The sequence below is a fragment of the Stigmatopora nigra genome, chromosome 11 (assembly GCF_051989575.1).
Source record: "Stigmatopora nigra isolate UIUO_SnigA chromosome 11, RoL_Snig_1.1, whole genome shotgun sequence".
Lineage (NCBI taxonomy): Eukaryota > Metazoa > Chordata > Actinopteri > Syngnathiformes > Syngnathidae > Stigmatopora > Stigmatopora nigra.
The window spans coordinates 5,208,145-5,229,296 of NC_135518.1; the positions used below are offsets into that span (position 1 = coordinate 5,208,145).

Consider the following 21,152-nt stretch of genomic DNA (forward strand, 5'->3'; position numbering starts at 1 on the left):
AAAACCCACACAAGCCTGGGGAGAACATGCAAACTCGACACATTATAGACACAGTATTGTCTCCCATTACAAGTGTGATCATTGGTAAACTTTACCTCGTAGATTTATTGCCAAAACCAACAGAGCATAGCAGGAACACCCAGCAAACAAAGTAAGAAACATTCGCTCCAGTTGGCAACCAGCTACCGGCCTTCACTTGCTTGTCCACCTTGTTCATTTTCTGGCCTTAATTTAACATTTGAAGTCTTTGGGAATGTGCACCTTTGTATAGCCATCATGGACTAATTCAGTGTGAAAGGTAAGTATTTAAACACAGTAAGTCATGCTGGTTCAAAACTTTAAATCTTTGTCTCATTTTGTGATGTCTCCATTTTGATTTTCATAATCAGAACTTGCTAATTATTTCTAATGCTAAATTTAGTTAGTAACAAAAAAAAAAAAGAGTACTACACGTGAATAGGTTCATATGGATAATGGTTACAACTGAACTATAACATTCTACTTGTATATACTGGCATCTAGGTATAATCAGAAAGGTCTTTGCTGTGCATCATCCTTTTCAATTTTTTTTTTTACAGGGAGAATTTTAAGACACTAAATGCTATGTAATGAATGGTATTGTAAAGTTCTGGTGGTCACTTACCTGTCCAACTGTAGGTTGTAATGGAGTCTTTGCCAGTGGGATGGCCAGGACATATCTATGGTGATTTAAGAGATGGAGCAACCCTGGGAAAAGAGCGTAATTCAAGCAACACTAATCCTCAGGAGAATGATCTGTTCCATGAGGATGCACAGGTAAGACCAGACTGCTCTAATTTCATTATCTTGATTGAAATAAAATAGGGAGTCCATTGACATTGGTTGGTGTAATGGCATTTCACACTCGGCACATACTAGCAGACATCAAGCAGTAACCAAGATCCTGAACTTTTACACATTTATTTTAAAAGACAGAATGGTTTCAATTGAAACTCAACATTTGCTTACTATTGTCTTTTTAAAGCATCGCCCTTTGTGCAAATAGATGTCAGCTTTTATGTGACAATAACCACTGTTGCCATTTAATACTCTTACATCTACCATCTCCGTGAGGGAAAATGAAACCTTTATGAGGTTGAGACTCTTTTTCAAGTTCGACTAAGTAAAAATTTTTTTATTAAGAACTGTTGTGTTTTTATGGCTAGGGCTTTCAGCAGTCCAGTCAGCCGTGGTGGAGAATCAAACTTTTTATGTGGGAGCCGGTTCTCTTTGGTACCTGGGATGGAGTCTTCACCACATGTATGATAAACATCTTTGGTGTTGTTTTGTTCCTGAGGACAGGCTTTTTAGTGGTAAGTACATACCACTAATTTGTACAGTAGAAACTCATAGTGAGCAGCCCCACATTTAAATATGTTAAGAAATAGAGCTACTGTACATAGAGCTCATAAGTTTGAGTTGTGTTGAAAATGGACTTGCAAATATTAACGTCACAGTGTTGCTGAATCTTCCAGGGTAACACAGGTGTGCTGGTTGGCATGCTCCTTGTCTCAATGGTGGTTCTGTTTGCACTGGTCACTGTGATGTCTGGGATTGGCGTGTGTGAATACTGTGGGGTTGGAAGTGGAGGTGTGTACTCCATGATCTCCACAGTCCTCGGTGGGAGGGTGGGAGGTAGCGTTGGCCTTCTCTATGTTTTTGGACAGGTGAGCACTGAATGGAACTAATTTTACATCTTTTTTGGGGAGCAAAGTATATATATATAATATAAGTGGCCACATTGTTTTCTGTCATAGTGTGTCGCCGGTGCTATGTACATAACAGGCTTTTCGGAGTCGGTAGCACAACTGTTGGCCTTTAAAAGCCAATGGGCAGTGCGAGGCATGTCAGCTGGAGTTCTGCTTGCCTTGCTTGGAATCAACCTGGCAGGCGTCAAGTGGATTGTGAGACTCCAGCTGCTGTTATTGGCGGTGCTGGCCATCTCCACGCTGGACTTTGTCATCGGTACCTTTACACATCTTGACCCAGGTAGGGCAACATTCAGTTTTTTTTCATTTCTACTCCATCATAGAGGGCTTGACAGTATTTTTCCCAGTGTTTTACCCATTGCAGCATATAGTTTTTATACAGAGGTCTCAAACCAATTCCATAGAGGGCCACAGTGGGTCCTGGTCTTTGTTCCAACCAATCCAGTGCCAAGACTTTAACAAATGAAGTGTCTTGCAAATTGTGTCTTCTTGTTCAGTTTGAATGAAAACCTGCCTCCACTGTTGCCCTTTGAGGACCGATTTAATACCTTTTCAAAAGGGTACAATGGTCTCCAGAGCCACCGTTGAGCAGAATACCATGTAATCCCCAGTAGATGTCGCTAAACTATCTATAGTAGACCAATTGACGCTCATTTTAACTACAGTACTGTACACTACACTACACAGTATATATTTTTAAGTTAAACCAATTTTCACTTTTTCAACCTAGTTTTTATTTTCATTTACAGTTTGATAACACAAGATTGCATATAGAAAATGTGCCTATTTTTTCAGCTGGTTTAAAAGAAGTAGAAAATCCCATTCAAATGATTTTCCATGTCCTTTCAGGTTTGGTATTTCAAAGTTAATATCCATATGAATTTAAACTATCATGCATGTATAGGTATATATGTAACTCAAACTACTGCACATGGCAAAATTAACCTAATTTTGTATAGATAAACAGATTATATAGCCAAATACGAAACTAGTACCTAAAAAAGTTATATATCCAGGTTTTTCCAGTTATGGGCTGTGTGTTGTGGTTACTTCATCTTTGGCTGGTTGCCAGTAGGTCCCTCAGCTGGCTGGAACAACCCAGATTAAACTGCACTCACTGAACACTCAACTTGAGCACATCCTGACGGAGAAGCTTCTGTAGTCACTGTCTGCCGCTATAGTTTATTTCCCATTTCTGATTAGATTCAGACTAGACTAGATTCAGACTCTAAGAGTTCATTTACTTGCTGTTATCAATGGTCGTTATACGATATCCATCCTTTTAAAAGTGTGTCTGCCATGCTCAAAAGGAGGAGGAAATCTCAATTGTAATTGATTTTGACAATTTGAGCATGACACTACTGCCAAGTTATTGTCTGTGCAACCACAACCACAACAAGTTTGACTTAAACATTCTCATTGTGATGGATAAAAGTAGTTGGAGACTTTTCTCTGAACAAAACTATAATATGATCCTATGGTCATGGCTTTTGGGTGTTAACCAGACTCAGCCACATATTTGCAAAATGACAAAGAAAGAAAGCTGGAGTTCAGATGAGAGGCCACTTTCTACCCTCTCAAGCCAAACGTCTCTTTGCGCTCCTCACTATTGTGCAGCTGCCAGTCATCTCAGTGGGACCTGCCTTACCGCTGGAACCACACAGCCTGATGATGTGGGTGACAGAGAGGTCAGGCAGAGGGAGAGGCCTCGGACACATGTAATCTGCATTCCACTGAGTATCGGAGGAATGCAGAACAAAAAGAGGAGCCCCCATTCTTTTCTTATACACCCTTCCTTACAATATTGGTACCAATTGTTCTAGGGTCCCCAATACTGCCCCTCTAAAAATGATAGAAGTATACCAATTTTGTAAGAGGCAAAAAGAGGCGATAGCAAGACTTTTGAACACTTTGAAAACACCATGTTTCTCCACTTTTTTTTGGGTCTCATGATAAAAAGCAAAGGATAAAGTTGCTCCCTTCTACCCAATGAGAAGCCAGTGGACAGCAACAATATTCTGACAATTTCAAAACAAAATAGAGAATGCTCTAAGAAATTGAAAGTTCTTTCGTATCAAGAGACATTCTTATTCCCATTGAGCCTTATTGAAACCTGGAGTCTATCCCAGCTAACTATGGGCACCAGTCGGGGGACACCCTGAGTCAGTGGCCAGCCAATCGCAGGGCACAAGGAGATGGACAGCCATTCTAACTGATACAAGGGGGAATTTAGAGTGTTCAACCAGCCTAGCATGCATGTTTTGGGCATGTGGGAGCAAACCGGAATACCCAGAGAATATGAAAACTCAACACAGTGATGACGCACCTGGGATCAAACCCTCGACCCCAGAACCTTGAGGTTGACACGCTAACCACTTGATCACCAGGCCATCCAAAAAAAATGCATCAATATTTCATTAATTTTATGGATAAAAGAATCAATTGCATGTTTCCAACTCACTTTTCACCAAACAGTCAATCAATCTTTCTCATTTGTTTTGACTGGGAGAGGCCAATTGAGAAAAAAATGCTACCAGTCCCTCCCAGTCAAAATAGATTGGGCGTCTAGTGCTGTCATTAGCCCTGAAACATGATGATTTAATGCCAAACATCACAATTCAAATGGATCACTTTTAATGTTTTTTTTTCTAAATTCCTGTTCTGTGTTACGTGCACTTTATAACTTTTACGCCCAGCTGTTTGGTGTTTCTGTTGTCCTTTAGAAACAAAAGAAAAAAAACCCTCTCTTTTTGTTCAAACTTGGAAGCTGTGTAGCTTCTGAACTGGGTGGTTACTTCCTTTCGGATAAACATGTCATTAATCCGGGAGAACACATTCTTTCCAATTGCAAGATAATCAAGGGGGAAATATCCGGTGTTGGCGGAGCATTTTAGAGTTAATAAAAGGCCTCCAGCAATGCTGAACAATCTGTTCATGTGCAATTTGGATGTGAAGACTGTTGAGTAAAGGGTGGTGCTGTCATTAGGGTTTGTATGTGCAAATAAGACATTTTCAATTAGGGATCATCCATCATCCATTGTAATGAATTTGATGTTGACTCAAAAGCCTTTTTGAATAGAATTAAACCTTTCATGCACAAGTTCTTCTTTTTTGTAAAACCCTTACAAGGTAGAGAACAATTTCAACTCATTGGTCATCATTGAGGGAGTAGACATGATTTTGAGGTGGTGCAAATGAACATTCCTTTAGCCAATTAGTAGCCAAAATGGATTGGATGTCTAGCCCTGTCAATGGCATTAAAGTTAGGGGCCATAACCATTATTTATATCTGTTTTTAATCATTTTCAATTGATTGATTTTGTTTATTGAACATTGCATTCATTTATTTAACAATAATGGAAAATATAATTATTTGAACACAATAATGCTTAAGCATTTTAGGAGATTTTATAATAAAATATGCATTTTTAAAATTAGCAGTAGTCTCTTGCCCTTTTGCTTAAAGGTCTTACATGTCATAAAATAGGGATGTTCCAGATTACATCATTTTCAGAGAATCAGCATCAGGTTTAAATGTATTGGGTGTTTAAAATTTAGATTTGTTTTTAAATTTAAAAAAGGACAATGCAACAACACAATATACAGTTACAAGAATTTTGGCCTACAAAAACTAAAATATATGCAGTGTCTTTTATACTATGTATGTATTTTTAAACTACTAAAACAAACTTTGCAGAACAAAGAGCAAATGTCAAGTGGCAATAAAAATGTCAAACAAATCTCAGCCAAGAAAGCTCCATTTATTTAATTGGATAACCAGATGATGAGGTTCCATTATGATGGATTTCCTTTTTCTCTACCTCGTGTTTTAGCGCATGGTTTCATGGGTTATTCAGTTGGTCTTCTCAGTCGCAACACACTGCCTGAATATAGCCCAGGAGAAAATTTCTTCACAGTATTTGGGGTCTTCTTCCCTGCTGCTACAGGTGGGTGTGTCTGCTCAGTGACTTAAGTCCAACATTACAATAGTTTGTTTACATTCCTCTGTGTGTTGTCTCTAGGTGTTATGTCAGGCTTCAACATGAGCCCAGACCTGAGGCGACCTGAACACAACATCCCTGTGGGAACACTAGCAGCTGTCTTCACCTCGTAGGATCAACACACATTCTATCACACAAAACAAAATGATTAGATGCAAAAATTAGGAAGAGACAGAAATGGGCAAACCCTATATATAATCCACTAGTAAATAATGAAATCTTAATCTTGACATATCTTGGCATATTGGATTCCAATCTGTTTTGTCCTCATATCCATTTTTGTGGGCTATTTGTTCACAAATTTTACCAGTCCAAATCGGAATTTGGCTTTTTTATACACATTATTGACTCATCTGACAAGTTACTGTGGCATTGAAGGCGTCATCCAGCACATGAAGTGTTTGAAGTCATACAGTTGCACAGAAACTGTTTGGTCGACTTAACTTAAGTTCAGTTATAAAAATCAGGTCGGCAGCATGCGATGAACAGCAGGGGAGAACTGCATTTCAGCTTTGGTAGGGAACCAACATCACTGTAATATTAGATTAATCAGTATAGTTCAGTTTCCCTATCTAACAAACAGTCATCTTACTTACCTACTTTGACTCTGTCCTTCCATATCTCCCCCATGCCTGCGTATTCGGCTATTAAAAGAAACAAGTTAGTATTTCGCTTGCATGCTCTCACTCACATTGACCCAAACAACACCCCCCCACCCCCCAAGGAACACTTCCTCCCATAAACCCAAAATCCAGGATATTTTAACTGACTCGCAGGCCTCAGGGTGACCCATGGAACTTCCCTTGAGACTTGGGATATCTTTATAGTCAGAGTGATGACATTTAGAAATAACAGGCTAACTCAAGTCTTATTTATAAGGCCAAAATCAGTGAATAGAACAAATTGTTAAATAAGTGTGGTGTATTGCTGGGGACCCACAGGTGGTTCCTGTATCTGGTCTTTGTCTTCCTCCTCGGGGCCATATGTAGCAGAGAAGCTCTGCGATATGACTTCTTGATATCAGAAAAGGTAACAACCCTATACCGATGGTGTTAAAGACTCCATTTAACCAAGAACCACAATATTATCATGAACTTAACCACTTAAACTATTTCAAACATTACCAATGTCAAAAAAAACTAAAATTCCCATACTTAACTTAAAAAGTACTTTAAAGCAAGTCATTAACTTCACATAGGAGCCTCTTTTTAACTTCTGTTTGTTTCAAAAGTATAAAATCAATGTATTTATGGTAAAATACAGTGTGACATAATACACGCCTCAGATGTGAGTAAAGTTAACTACATGACAAATGGACTCATTCACCTTGACCTGTTCATCCGGGGTTAATACTGACTATTTTTTTTAAGGTCTGACTAGAGCGGAACTGAACAGGGTGTAGCTGGCACCCCACCCTATCCTCTTCCAGCCTCTGTTTGCTTTCCTCCTTCCTTCAGGTCTCCTTGGTGGGCTTCCTGTTTCTGTTGGGGCTCTATGTCTCCTCCCTGGCTTCCTGCATGGGCGGCTTGTACGGAGCACCCAGGATCCTTCAGTGCATCGCCCAAGAGAAAGTCATCCCTGCATTGACCTTTCTGGGAAAAGGGGTGTGTTGGATGAATACAGTTTTACATTTTGAAACATTGTCTGGTAATTAATGAGTTGCTAATATTCCGGAATTAACGATCTCAAGACCAAGTTTACCACTTTATTTTATTAGCTGCCATTGACTCTTTGCCATGAATGACCTCCAGCTCTCATAGTTTAAAAGAACTAAACATTTATTGTTGTCAACTTTAAACTTTAACCTTAAAATGTTGTCCATTTTAAATCATTAATATTTGTAAAAGCCCCCACCTAAGATTGACCTGAAGTGCTTCAGGTCTGATTGTATGAAAGGAATGGAGGAGAGTCACTAATTATAGCGCACGACCACCAGTAAAGAAGTGAGCAGATTGACTGCAATACAGCAAAGACAAGCTCACTGCACACATATAAACACACAAGAGTCCTGGTGACTTTCCCGACCCCGTCCACCCCACTTTTCCTTAGACTGGCAGCAGTGTCTGACTCTAACCTCTCTCATTGGGCTGGAATGAGGCTCGAGACATCTTGGCCCAAATCAAAGGTTCAGAACAAACGCAGGAAGGGCGACAGGCTGGACTCTGCTCCACTGTGTGCTCTGGATCTATGCCAGACGCACAGCGGCGCTCATGTAACCGGCCGATATGACCTAGGAAGAAAAAGCCAGGCGAGTTAAAAAGCTACAGCTTCAAACGGTTTGAAAAGTCGGTGTGAATTTGGCAAAGAGATGATTATTGTTGATGCAACGGAGAGAGGAAAACTGAAGAACATTCAAGTTGTTTTGTCAATTAAAGAGCCCCATAAAGTGTTTATGCAAAAAAAAATGTAAACTTCAGTGAACATTTTGTAAAGTGGGAGGAAGCCAAAGTGTCCATCAGAACATAGAAAGGCCTTAAATCTTATCTTTTGTGCTTGCAACTATTTTGAAATGAATAGACTTTGACCTACAACATGACATGGTTGGCTGGATCTAAGTTTGACACATGCAAAAGCATCAGTGCGGCTATGTCCTTGTTTGTTGTGACTAACCATGTAAAACTGTCCTACAGAAAGGCCCAAACAAGACTCCTGTAGCAGCCATCTTTCTGACCAGCCTGCTTAGCATGGCCTTTGTTTTCATTGGCCAGGTCAACATATTGGCACCCATCGTCACCATCAACTTTATGCTCACCTACAGCTTCATTGACTACTCCTACTTCTGCGTATCTATGACAGTCAAGTTGATGGAAAAGGGCAAAACCAACCAAGATGTAGGAAGCCTGCAAAGATCCACCAGGCAACCCCTGATTGAGACAACTACCCCTGATTATGGAAGTGCAGGAGAAAACCCAGAGAGAAAGGGCACTTTGCTTGAGTTTACCAAGGATATGGATCGGATTTTTCCCTCTTCCTCCAGCGGAGTTCCAGGACCTCAAATGGCCTTACAAGGGAGGAGCTCGGGCAAAGAGGTCAAGCAGAAGCTGATGGACAGTTTTGGCTTGAATTTGAACAAGAATGTGTTTGAAGATAAGGACGACCCGCCTGAGGAAGTGGCTGAGGTGGAGCAAAAGAAAACTTGTGTTGAACTAAATCCATCTTCTGGGTCTAGCAGTAGAGGTACTCCACATTTGACAGAAAATACAATTTTATTAACATTCTCTTTTATTAACACCATTATTGTGTTCATACTATTGATCTTACAGGTAAAGCAGACCAGCAGAACTTAGAAATTAAAACCCATCCTGACTCAACCTATGCTAAGTTTAGCAACCATTGGATGGCTCTTGTTGGTGTGAGTTTTGCACTTGATTTGTTGTTTTTATCTGATTTAAATGAGTCCAGTTTGTGTCTATTTTTATCTTTCAGGCATTGAGTTCCTTTTTGATCATGTTTGTTATTCAGTGGATTTACGCACTAGCAAATATAGTTGTTGCCCTGCTGCTCTTCTTCTACATTGGTAAAACCAGCCCTGGACTACAAAGTGGTAACTTTCCCACTACACCATTAATATGAGGTTCATGTCATTATGAGACACCCATTTAATACATTTGCTGCCATTGACGACTTTGAAACATCATTGGTTAAACCGATAGTGCTTGATTTGTCGGAAGATAAACTAGCACCGCTTTGTGGAATAGTTTGGACATCCAAGGTTCATAATATGAAACACAAGAAATGATCCAATTTTGAAGTAGTGAGGTCAAAGAGACCAGAAAAGGAATTTTGCAGTAACTTAAAGATTAGCTGAGTGTTCTCAAACCCATTCTACAAAGTGTTTTCATTTCAACCAAACTAAATGACACCTTTCCACCAATCTGGTGTCTTACTAGTGTAATCAATTGATTGTAGTCAGGTACTTCTTGTGTTAGCAGAATACTCTTTGGTAAATCTCTCTTTATTGGATATGTTTGAATGAAAACCTACACCTGCCGTGGGTCTTTGGTTCTGGTCCAAACAAAAAAGTGCTGTAAATAGAATATGAGTAGTAATATGCAATACTGTAATATTAACCAAACATTTAGTAATTTAACAGATTTCGTGAACCTGGATTTTAGCTTCTTAACTTTTCATTCACGTCATCCTTTCCCAGTCCAACAAAGGATCGTTTTGTAATGATTGGGCACATTCCAGTTTGGTCACTGTATTCCAGACTGTAATACAAACTGATATTATAATCAAGGACGGAGCTTATAGGTTGTTTCAGCCTGGCAGCTATTGAGGCTCAACATCCTAAGAACGGCGGTTGTAGGGTCATTTAAGTCTCACATCACATTTGATCGAGCACCAGCAGCACATTTTTCTGCTACTTCGAATTTGTAGTAATGGGTTTGATGAGAACACTCTTCTGTGCTACTAAATTCACTTGAAATATTTGCATGCTATTTCATCTATTATTTGACGTAACATATTCTTTTCATTAATATTTTCAGGTGTCGGGGCCCGATTCAGTTTATTTGCGTGGCTCAAATCAACGTTGACGCGCATTTGCAGGTATCCGTTCTATTATTTGTATTTACTGTATACTATGAATGTGACTGCCTGAATCATGCCCTGATAACATGCCCAAATTTAACTTTGAACATGATTGACATGTGCCGCCAGATGGAAACCTCATAGAGATGAAATCGTCGTGACACCATGTCTATCAGTTGTCGGCCTTAAAACTAAGCAGCTGACAGAAGAAAATGCTGACTTTGCATCTCGGAATCGCTACCATCAGTCCTTGTTCATTATGAAGGATGAGGTGGTACAACAGCCACATTGGTGACTTAAGCAGTATTTCAACTATAGTACATTATTTTTTGCAAATTTGTCTTGCGCAAAATCTTTCTGTAGTCAGTTTCTATCAGTATCTGAAAGATTTAAGGACTTCTGATTACATGTTGTACAAAAAGCTAAGTCAGACTACATTCAAATTGTGTACTCATGATTCATGTGAGTCCAGGAGTATTCGACTTCATATGTATTCATTTCATAACTACTTGCACTGTATAACATAGTAGAGATTACAACATAAAGAAACCATAAGATACATATACCGTCCCCAGATACCATAAAAATGTCCCTTCTGTCATTAGAGTTTTCCTTAAATCCATAAATTCAGAATTGAAATGAACTCCCATCGGGATCGATCAATATCGCACAGCCAGGTATCATAAGCCAAAGAGATGATACCAGTGTAATACAACAAAATACACACTTAGTTATATAAAAATAAATAATTTAGCAATAACAATATTTTCAAAAAATATATATTTTCAAAAATATACATTACAATAAATAGATATATTATCAGGATCAATCAATACCACACAGCCAGGCATCATGAGCAAAAGTGATGATACTAGTGTAATGCAAAAAATAGACACTTAGTCCTGTTAAAAATAAATAATCTTACATTGAATTTGTTATTGGCGTTATCTACTATGCAAGTGCGTGCGTGCGTGCCTGCGCGCGTGGGTAAAGGAGGAGGAGCCCTTTATCCAGCACCCTGATAACAGGCTGTTGTTTGCCGTCTCGCCTCGGTCATCTTCCTTTCCCCGATAACGGCTACACATCAGGCGGATCACTCGAACGGGCTGCGGAAGTTCTTTAAAACGCCCCCCTCCATGAGGTCCCCGGGAGACTCGCCGGTCTTAACTCGACTTTCCCCGATCGCCGCACTGGATTCTTGGGAATCATGAAAACGTGGTCGCGGGATCCCTTCCTCGGCTTGTTCCTGTTGTTCACATTGACTCCATCGTGGTGGCCCTTCGGGGCTGGGACCCCCATAAAGAGTAGAACAGATGCAGGAACGACCGCTTTTGACTCTTATTTGAACAACACAGGGTACGAGTTGACGTCCACTTCTGGTCCTAAAAGTGAGAGTTCAGCCCCATCCTCGCTGTTCGCGCACACGGGTAAGATGCGCGTTTCTTTGGCCTACGTAACAAGTGCTCTGACCCCCCAATGTGCATTCGTGATTGTTTTTACTATTCTTTAGGCCAGTATGAATTACTAAAACGTATATTTTCATATTTACATTATTGATAACCACACAATAACATTTTTTAAAGAAAACTTTAAATATAAATCATTCATTTTCTGAACCACTTATCCTCACAGGGGCTGTGGGGGTGCTGGAGCCTATTGCAGCTGAATTCAGGCACAGCCAATTGCAGGGCACAAGGGGAAAGACAACCAATCATACCCAAGGGCAATTTGGTGTGTTCAACCAGCTTACAGTGCATGTTTTTGAGAAGTGGGAGTAAACCAGAACACCTGGAGAAAACCCATGCAAGCCTGGGGAGAACATGCAAGGTGCACATAGCAAGGACTGACCCGGAATCGAACCCCTGGACCTGTGAGGCGGATGCACTAACCACTTTGCCGCCTATATAGTATATATTTTTTAGTGCTCCCCCCAATACTGATTACTTAATTTCATTGCTGTAAAAGTACAGCATAAAACTGCTTAAAATATAATAAATACTAACAGTTGTACTTCTATATTTTCCTTCAGCAGCAAAATGTTAAATATTAAATGCAAATGGTTTGTACTTAAATGTTAAATATGACTCAAATATGCAAGCTACAGTCCTTCTAATACATTTGAAAGTAGCGCCAAAGCCCTCAAAATGATTGAAATAGGATTTCAAATATTGGACATAAAGTTGGTCAGTTGCCATTTCAAATCCTCTTGTTACTTGCCTCCTTACACCCACATGTTCATCTTGAAAAGACCCCAGCAAAATAGACTAAAAACAGTATAACATTACTTGCGTTTATTCAAACTTTTCTTACCCCCCTTCGATAAAAACAAATGGATCACATTTACAGTACTCAAACATTGTCTTTTTATTGAGTTATTGTTCCTGTAAACCCAAGAAAGAGATCCAGCTGTAATTCCAGTGGTTAGTGGATTTAAAAACAATTCTTTGAACTGCATGCCTGTGCGAGTGTCGCTCTTCTGCCTTGTGCTCAATGCTCACTCAGCTTTAGGAAGGAAGTGACAGATCCCCAGAGGAGACATTTGCCTCCATATTTAGGCCTTCAAACCTTTGTTAGAGTAGAAAATTCCGCCTGCCAATTGTTCTCCACCCAGTAATGTTGCCTCTGCTCTGCTACAAACAGCAGGACTCCTCACATCATTATCTATCAAGTTACCTGGCGCTCCCTAGTGACTATTGTTGGAATTGCATCATTGTACTGACTAAGTTGGTTATATATATATATATATATATATATATATATATATATATATATATATATATATATATATATATATATATATATATATATATATATATATATATATATATATATATATATATATATATATATATATATATATATATATATATATATATATATATATATATATATATATATATATATATATATATATATATATATATATATATATATATATATATATATATATATATATATGTATTTCAGCACTGACAATATGTAAATTTCCTCAGTGAATGATTTTAAAAAGAATTCTGTTTTGTTTTTCAGACACTGAGCAAACACAAAGTTTAAGAGAAACAAGTACAAAGTCACTGGAGGCTATTCGTAGATCTACCGAGATATTCACATCCTCCCTGGACAGCACCTCATCTGAATCCGGCGTTAGCAGCAAAGACTGGAAGGATGCATCACAAACCCAAAATCTGTCTGACATCACCAGAGGGGTCTCCAACAAACCGATATTTTCTCCGATTATGACACAGGACTCTTCTCACCACAGTCTGGAAGATGTCGTCCCCTTCAGGTCACAGACTCAAACCCTCACAGACAGCAAATTCACTGCAACCACTATCAACCGGGCGGGAGAGAGGACTCTGCTATCTGTCACCTCGTCTTCGTCTAAAAACAACTCCTCCCCCTCAATCTTTACAGAGCACTCCAGCGCTCATCAATCCCCCTCAACTTGGAGTACTGAATCTACAGGGGAAACACAAACTGAAGACTACACCCACAGTGCCCTGTCCACCGAAGAAACCAAAAACCTTTCGCTCACTCAATCGTCATTTCCAGATATATCCATAGGAACCCAAAACCACATCGGAATTCGGCTGAATGCCACTGAGCATCAATACATGCTAACATCAGAGACAACTTTACTCTCTTCACCCAGTATGTCCAGCACTGACCGTGCACTAGATGACTCCTTCTCCTCTACATATTCAGTCATATCGCCTGAAAGAAGCCGGAATTCGGCATCGTACGAAGAGTCCACGGTGAAACCTTTCACTGAATCTTCTAGTACGACAGTAGGCTATAGCGCTCTGAACATTATCTTGAGCACAGAGAGTTCATCTAGAAGTGAGGAGGGACAAATTACTTCCACTCAAGCTGCCCGACTAACTAGTAAAACAAATCAGTATGACACCCACATGAAATCCACGGAGGTCTTCATCACTACAACATCAGTCACTGAAACTGAGAGGTAATTTTTTTCTTCTCCATGAATTCATACGCTCATGTAGAGGTTCCCAAATCATATTTGGATGATGACTTGTGAAGTAAATGTTAAAATTTCTGTTGATGTTCACTGTATTGTTGATTTATAATTTAATCATTTATGCAGAAACTGTTAACTTTGAAAGAAAAAGTACTGGAGTATTAAGCAGGACTTTGTCAGCTACAAAATAGGCAACAGTAACAGTAAAAATAGAAGGCAATTGAAAAAGAGGGTTTCGACCTAAGCAGCCAAATTCACGGCATCACCATATATGTTAAAGTGGGCACTTTACCTTTTGGCATCATGTCCCTTCCATCTTCTGTAGGTTTTACATAAAAAAGAAAATAATCTGCAAATTTACTTGTTAAACTTGCATCAGTAGATTAAAAAAGATATATTCTGTCTTTCAAAGTTTTAGGTGCACCCGTTGAGTAATTTTAGACAGTAATTTACGATATTATTATTTGTTTGTTTTTAACTGAGCTGTACTTGTTAAACTATAAAATTCAGAAATAATAATTAAATGAAAAAAATAAATAATAATAATGTATTTGAATTTGTACTCCTAACAGTCCTGAAATAACAGAAGAAGATAAAAGTACATCAACTATGTCCACCAGTAGCTCTCTCCAACTCGCCACTTCATCGTCCAAGCTGAGTAGCACATCCATTAACTCTACTCCAGAGTCTCCCACCCAAGCCATTATCTCTTCCACGTCGTCCATAACCAGCACCCCCACATTGGCTCGACAGAGCTCTGCAGCCCCAATTGCTCCTTTCTCCAACACTGACCAAAGCCTGTCGTCACCAGTTGGGCCTGTCAAGCCCTCTGACGTCACCATCTCAATGCAGGAAACAAGCACAAGCACTATAGTCATCACCACGCCTACCCAAATACGACACACTACAGCTCCTTACATCCTCCACAACCTGACAAAAAGCTCAGGGTCTCCCTCTACCACTCGTAAACAAGTGACGGACATGGTGACCACTGAGAGAATAATGGCAACAACACCCACTCATGTGCTAGCCACTAAGGCGACATCAACAAGTGAGTAATAATTAAGTGGGTATTTTACATTTTGGAACAGAAAGTATAGAACTGTTTTTTTTTTTTTTATGAACAGAAGCAGACCCTTGCATATCAAACCCATGCATGAATGGAGGAACGTGCACAAGCTATGAACATTATCAGTTCACTTGTGGGTGTCAACAGGCCTGGACGGGCCCCATCTGTAATCAGGGTAGGCTTGCAACACATTATGTATCCCCAAAACAAAAAAAATGGTACAGATTTAGATTAAATTGTACAAAATGACAACATGAATTGGACTATACATACAGATTAGTTGTATAATGACATTGAAAATAACATTTAGTGTCAAGAAATAGATGACTAAAATTCTATTGTATATGCAGATATGGACGAGTGTGAGAATGATCCCTGCCCTGTTGGCTCCAGATGTGTAAACACAAAGGGTTCCTTCAGCTGTGAGTGTCCACTGGGCTTCGACCTTGAGGATGGACGCACATGCACCAGAGGTACATTTTAATAATTTAAAATGCTGCCTTTGAAAATGTCTTTATTTAGCTCTCATTGTATTCTACCCAGTGGGTGAGTAGTTTGCATGTCAGCCTCATAATTCTGAGATCATGCGTTCTATACCAAGTTTGCAACTTACTTTGTGGAGTTTGCATGTTCTCACCAGGCTTGTGTGGGTTTTCTCTGTGTACCCCCGGTTCCCTCCCACATACGGCTCCCGGAGCCCCGCGGTCCTTGTCAGGATGAGCGGTATGGAAACTGAATGAATGTATTTTATCTCTCCACAGCAAAGACTTTCTTAGGAACATTCAGTGTAAACAGAGTGCCACATGACCCAAGTCTCTTCAAGAGTGCCACGATACACGAGATCCAGAGGGATATTATTCAACTGGTGAGAAACAGATTTAAACGGTTAACTCTCAGTATTTGAACACAATTTGTTCTCGGGTGATTGGATTTTAAAATAAGAGGAAGTTCTTCATCATAATTGCGAACTGATATTTTGTTATGAACTGTCACTGAATGATTTTAAGATGACTTGACAAAATTCCGTAGGTGTTCCTCAGATAATCACTATTGATTTTCTGCTTAGAAACATATAGATTAATTTTCCTTTTTAATTTTGGGTGGTTAATTATTTGCTTTCTCGCTAATATCTTTTCTTCACTTTAGCTAAATGCCACATTGTCCCACATCAAAGGTTACAGCCGCTCCACCGTCAGTAAGAAGTAAGTTCATGATACATTACTTTTAAATCCACTTTCAAGCAAGAATATGACTACCTAAAGAGCTATTTTACAAACAAATTCTCCTGTACATAGACTCATTCAAAAACATCTTCCCCACAGAGAACAACAAGACGGCGTTCATCTATTGGCCGTCAACATGTTCTCCAGCTCCTCTGATGTGACAAGTGCAGAAGTCTCCAACAGCGTCCAGATGTCTTTAAAAAACTGCAGTTCATCACACTCTCACTGCCACGTGTTGCTGCACCACAGGCTCACCTACCATGGTATGAAAAAAAAAATAGAGGCCATCATTATTATTATTATTATGATGGCTGCTTATCATAAGAAAAGTGTAACACTCAGAGTTATTTGAGCAAGCATGATGAGGAGCTGAACGTAATAGTGTGTGGTTGTCTGTATCACGTTTTATCGACATATGGTACACCAAATTTTCTTAATGGGGAAACTACACAGTAGAACAGCTACTTATGAAATTAATTCGTACCAGAAGTGGTTTTGTAACTTATAATTTTTGTGATTAGTGTCACATTTTACATGTAGATGTCCTAATCCAGGAGTGTCAGACTCGGGTTGGTTCGCGGGCAGCTTTAACGTCAACTTGATTTCCTGTGGGCTGGACCATTTTAGATATAATATTTAGATTTGTTTTTTTTAATAAAATGAAATGTAATATACATATATACTCTTCATTTTATTTTGATCCTAAAACAGAAAGTCAGCACTCATGATTTACTTTCCCGGGCCACACAAAATGATGCGGCAGGCCAGATTTGGCCTCCGGGCCGCCACTTTGATACATGTCCTAATCTTTTAAATATGATAAAACTATACCAGTTCAGGCCAGCTTGGGGGGCGAGTGGTTAGGGTGTCGGTTTCACAGTTTTGGGGTCGTGGGTTTGATCCAAGGTTGGTGCTCACTGTGTGGTTTGCATGTTCTCCCTGTGCTTGTGTGGATTTTCTGTGGGTATTTTAGTTTCATCCCACATCCACAGAAAAATGTTTTTGTTTTGTTTTTGTAATCCAAGTTTCTAAGTGTGTTCACACTATGTTCTCAGTGGAGAGTCTCTGCGTGGCCCAGGGAATTTATTGCAACCCTGAGCGTTCCACCTGCACAGATGTCAACGGCATTGCTCAATGCCAATGTTTACCAGGCTATTACAAACACAACCTTCATGACTTATCCTGCTTAGGTAAACCCCATTAATACATTATACAATTATATATTTTTGTTTTGAAATAAAAAAAAAAGTCTAGTTAAAAAAGGAAATCTCATTTCTCTTGTTACAGAATGTGGAGATGGCTACAAGCTGGAAAATGGCACCTGTGTTCCGTAAGTACTGTTTTGTTGATTTAAGTATTTATGTATTTATTACAGTACACTTCAAGTCACTTTCTGACATTTATTTTGTTCTAGGTGCACGTTTGGATTTGGGGGATTCAACTGTGGAAATTGTAAGTACTATAAAGTTTCACAATAAATCAAGAAAAATAAGAATGAAATATCTGGTTATGATAAATGTGTTTTATTTTATCCTTGCAGTCTACAAGCTGATCGCTGTTGTTGTATCGCCTGCGGGGGGCGCTCTACTCCTCATACTCATCATAGCTCTCATTGTCACATGCTGCAAGTAAGATTTTGTATTTATCTTCTTACACTGGAGCTTTGTTCAAACAGATCCTTTCATGAACTCAAAGTTCAATGTGAAACCAAATTGTTTGACTTTGAACTTTTGTCTTCCCACCAACAGGAAAGATAAGAATGACCTCAACAAGATCATCTTCAAGAGCGGTGACATGCAGATGTCTCCGTACACTGATTTCCCCAAAAGCAACCGCATCTCCATGGAGTGGGGGCGGGAAACCATCGAAATGCAAGAGAATGGCAGCACCAAGAATCTGCTGCAGATGACTGACATTTACTATTCGGTAGGAAAACTCATTTTGTTGTGGTTGTCGGGTACTCTGGTTTCCTCCCACATACCAAAAACATGCTTGGTAGGCTGGTTGAACACTCTAAATCGCCCTTAGGTATGAGTAATATTGTGCCTTGTGATTGGTTGGCCACCAATTTAGGGTGTCCCTTGCCTGGTGCCTACAGTCGGCCAGGATAGGCTCCAGCACCCTTGTCATGATAAATGAAAGAAATCATTTGATAATCAATTAGTGAATTACTTGTAGTAGCCCAAGTTGGCAAACGTAATGGCCCGCCAAAATAAACTCCATCTATAATTTTTCCCACAACAAAGATGAGTTTGACACCCCTGACTTACAACTCTGAAAATTATGGAACTTATCAGCAACCTTCCTATTGTTGAAACTAATTAACTGTTATTTAATAAATCAGCTCATTGGCTGCTAATATCAGCAATACACATCTAACCGATTTTGATCAAACGATCAATACCAGTCCCTCCCGGTCCAAAATGGATTGGATGTCTATCACTGTCAATGGCGCTGAAAAATTCCCATTCAATGGCAGCTATGGTAGTACTAATGAATTTGATGATCACTGTCAATGTGTAATAAATAAAATAGATTACTCTGGCATAACTAAACAGCATTTCTTTGCTTTCTCACAGCCTGCATTGCGGAACTCAGACTTGGATAGAAATGGTTTGTACCCATTCACGGGTTTACCCGGATCTCGCCACTCATGTATCTACCCCGCCCAATGGAACCCATCTTTCATAAGTGACGATTCACGTCGCAGAGATTACTTCTAACCTTCAAGGCAAAAACACATGCACCATCAGACACAATAGATGAGAATCATGTAACAATTTGTGACTTTATGATACTAGAGTGCACAGATTTACAAGTTAAATGTGCCCAAAACAATTTTCTAGACTCAATAAGTGCCTTTGAGTAGGTTATGGTCAATTGCTCATAAATGCAAAAAGATCTTACTTGGGGACGGATATAAAAATGCACTGTTGCTATTTCATTCAACTCTGCTGATAAAGATGAAAAAAGCACTAAAGTTCAGTTAATGGAAGCTAAAAACTAACTGATATGATAACCATTTTTATTTATTCAGATCGTTCAGCTTGCAGGACATGTTGCATAAATGGAAATTTCATTTAAATACACTGAAAGACAAAACCTGTGGCTTTAAGTATGAATGTGTTTCTCTGTGTGAAAGGATCTAATATTTTTTTTATACTAGAAGTATTTTAAGTACCAAGGCAGTGTTGGAATGTAAAGATGTATTATAATTTGTTTAGAATATTTTTTATGGATTTGTATTCTGTATTCTGGCGTTTTAGCTGGATGTTTTGTATTTAAATAAAGGCATATTGCACAGATAGACTGTCTGATTTCAATTGAATTAAATTATTTAGAAGTTATTTGATTAAATAGTGCTCCAAAAAGCAGAAAAAAATCTTTTTTACATTACGTGCATGACACTATATTTGTCCATTCATATGTTGAGTAGATGATATATTTTTTTAATGTGTATAAACTGAGATTAGGGCGGCCCGGCAGATGTGTGGTTAGTGCATTGGCCTCACAGTTCCAGGTTTAGAACCCAGGTCGGTCCTCCTGTGTGGAGTTTGCGATGTTCTCCCTGAGCTTGCATGGGTTTTCTCCAGGTACTCTGGTTTCCTCCCATATCCCAAAAACATGCATGGTAGGCTGGTTGAACACTAAATATCTTTTTGTATTATATTTATTATATATATACACACTATAGCCTAATGTACTAATTAGAAAATCTCTCAGACTTTTCCTTGTGACAAACAACATGGGGAGACTACTCTCTCTAGTTGACACAACGTGTATTACAACAAAAAGCATTTTATCAAGCAGTGCTTTATCAGTTTTCCGCATGGACTGGACATTAATAACAGTTTGGCCTCTGGGGTCTTGTGTTCAAATCCAGGTCATGTCCACTGTGTGGAGTTTGCATGTTCTCGCTGGGCCTGCATGGGATTCCTCCGGGTACCCTGGTTTCCTCCCATATGCTAAAAACCTGCATGGTAGGCTGATTGGACACTCTAAATTGCCCCTAGGTATGGTTGTGAGTGTGTACGTATGTATATATGTATATATACACACATAAATTCCGTCATTTTCCTGCTTCATGCTGCTTTTTCTATGCAGGTTCCCGAGGGTGTTGGAGCATATCCCAGCTAACTACGGAGAAAACACTCTAAATTACTCCTAGGTCTGAGTTTCAGCAGACGGGCTGTCTAGGAATTTGAAACATCCCAGTCTACCCACTTTAAATGAATTACAAACCTATCATAACAATGTGAGTAAATTGGTTATTTTTGGGTCACCTAAAAAGAAATAGATAAAGATTCATAAATACAATATTTTGCATTATAGTTCAATAATTTTGGATCACTTTTCCAACTTTAAGGTACATCTGAAGAACCATCCTGTTGCTTTTGGGTGACTTCTAGTACAATTTGGATCAAATTGTCAAAATGAATTGGACATCTATTGCCGTCAATGGCAATGACACACGATCACTCTTTGCCATTCATTCTAATTCTAACGGAATTGATGTTTTATTATATAATAAATTGAGGCTGTGAACAAAAATGACTTGGAATATTTAATTTTATACAATCACATTATTTAAGGTCAACTATGAATGAATAATTGACGACT

At 39.1% G+C, this 21,152-nt stretch overlaps 2 protein-coding genes across 2 annotated transcripts; both read left to right on the forward strand.

Moving 5' to 3' along the window:
* Positions 1-179: 179 nt before the first annotated feature.
* Positions 180-10,826, forward strand: slc12a8 (solute carrier family 12 member 8). The gene is made up of 14 exons (XM_077728247.1): positions 180-298; positions 658-795; positions 1,185-1,331; positions 1,494-1,685; positions 1,776-2,007; positions 5,561-5,674; positions 5,750-5,837; positions 6,670-6,757; positions 7,186-7,332; positions 8,359-8,905; positions 8,992-9,080; positions 9,155-9,272; positions 10,219-10,279; positions 10,391-10,826. Exons 2-14 carry the CDS (start codon positions 664-666, stop codon positions 10,554-10,556), a joined length of 2,121 nt encoding a protein of 706 aa, XP_077584373.1. The 5' UTR covers positions 180-298; positions 658-663; the 3' UTR covers positions 10,557-10,826.
* A 458-nt stretch (positions 10,827-11,284) lies between these two features.
* Positions 11,285-19,839, forward strand: heg1 (heart development protein with EGF-like domains 1). Its single transcript, XM_077728744.1, has 14 exons — positions 11,285-11,688; positions 13,292-14,225; positions 14,813-15,291; positions 15,368-15,484; positions 15,660-15,782; positions 16,071-16,174; positions 16,456-16,511; positions 16,632-16,795; positions 17,588-17,722; positions 17,820-17,862; positions 17,947-17,984; positions 18,073-18,160; positions 18,281-18,458; positions 19,112-19,839. The coding sequence occupies exons 1-14, from the start codon at positions 11,469-11,471 to the stop codon at positions 19,253-19,255; spliced, it is 2,823 nt and encodes a 940-aa protein (XP_077584870.1). The 5' UTR covers positions 11,285-11,468; the 3' UTR covers positions 19,256-19,839.
* The last annotated feature ends 1,313 nt before the right edge of the window (positions 19,840-21,152 follow it).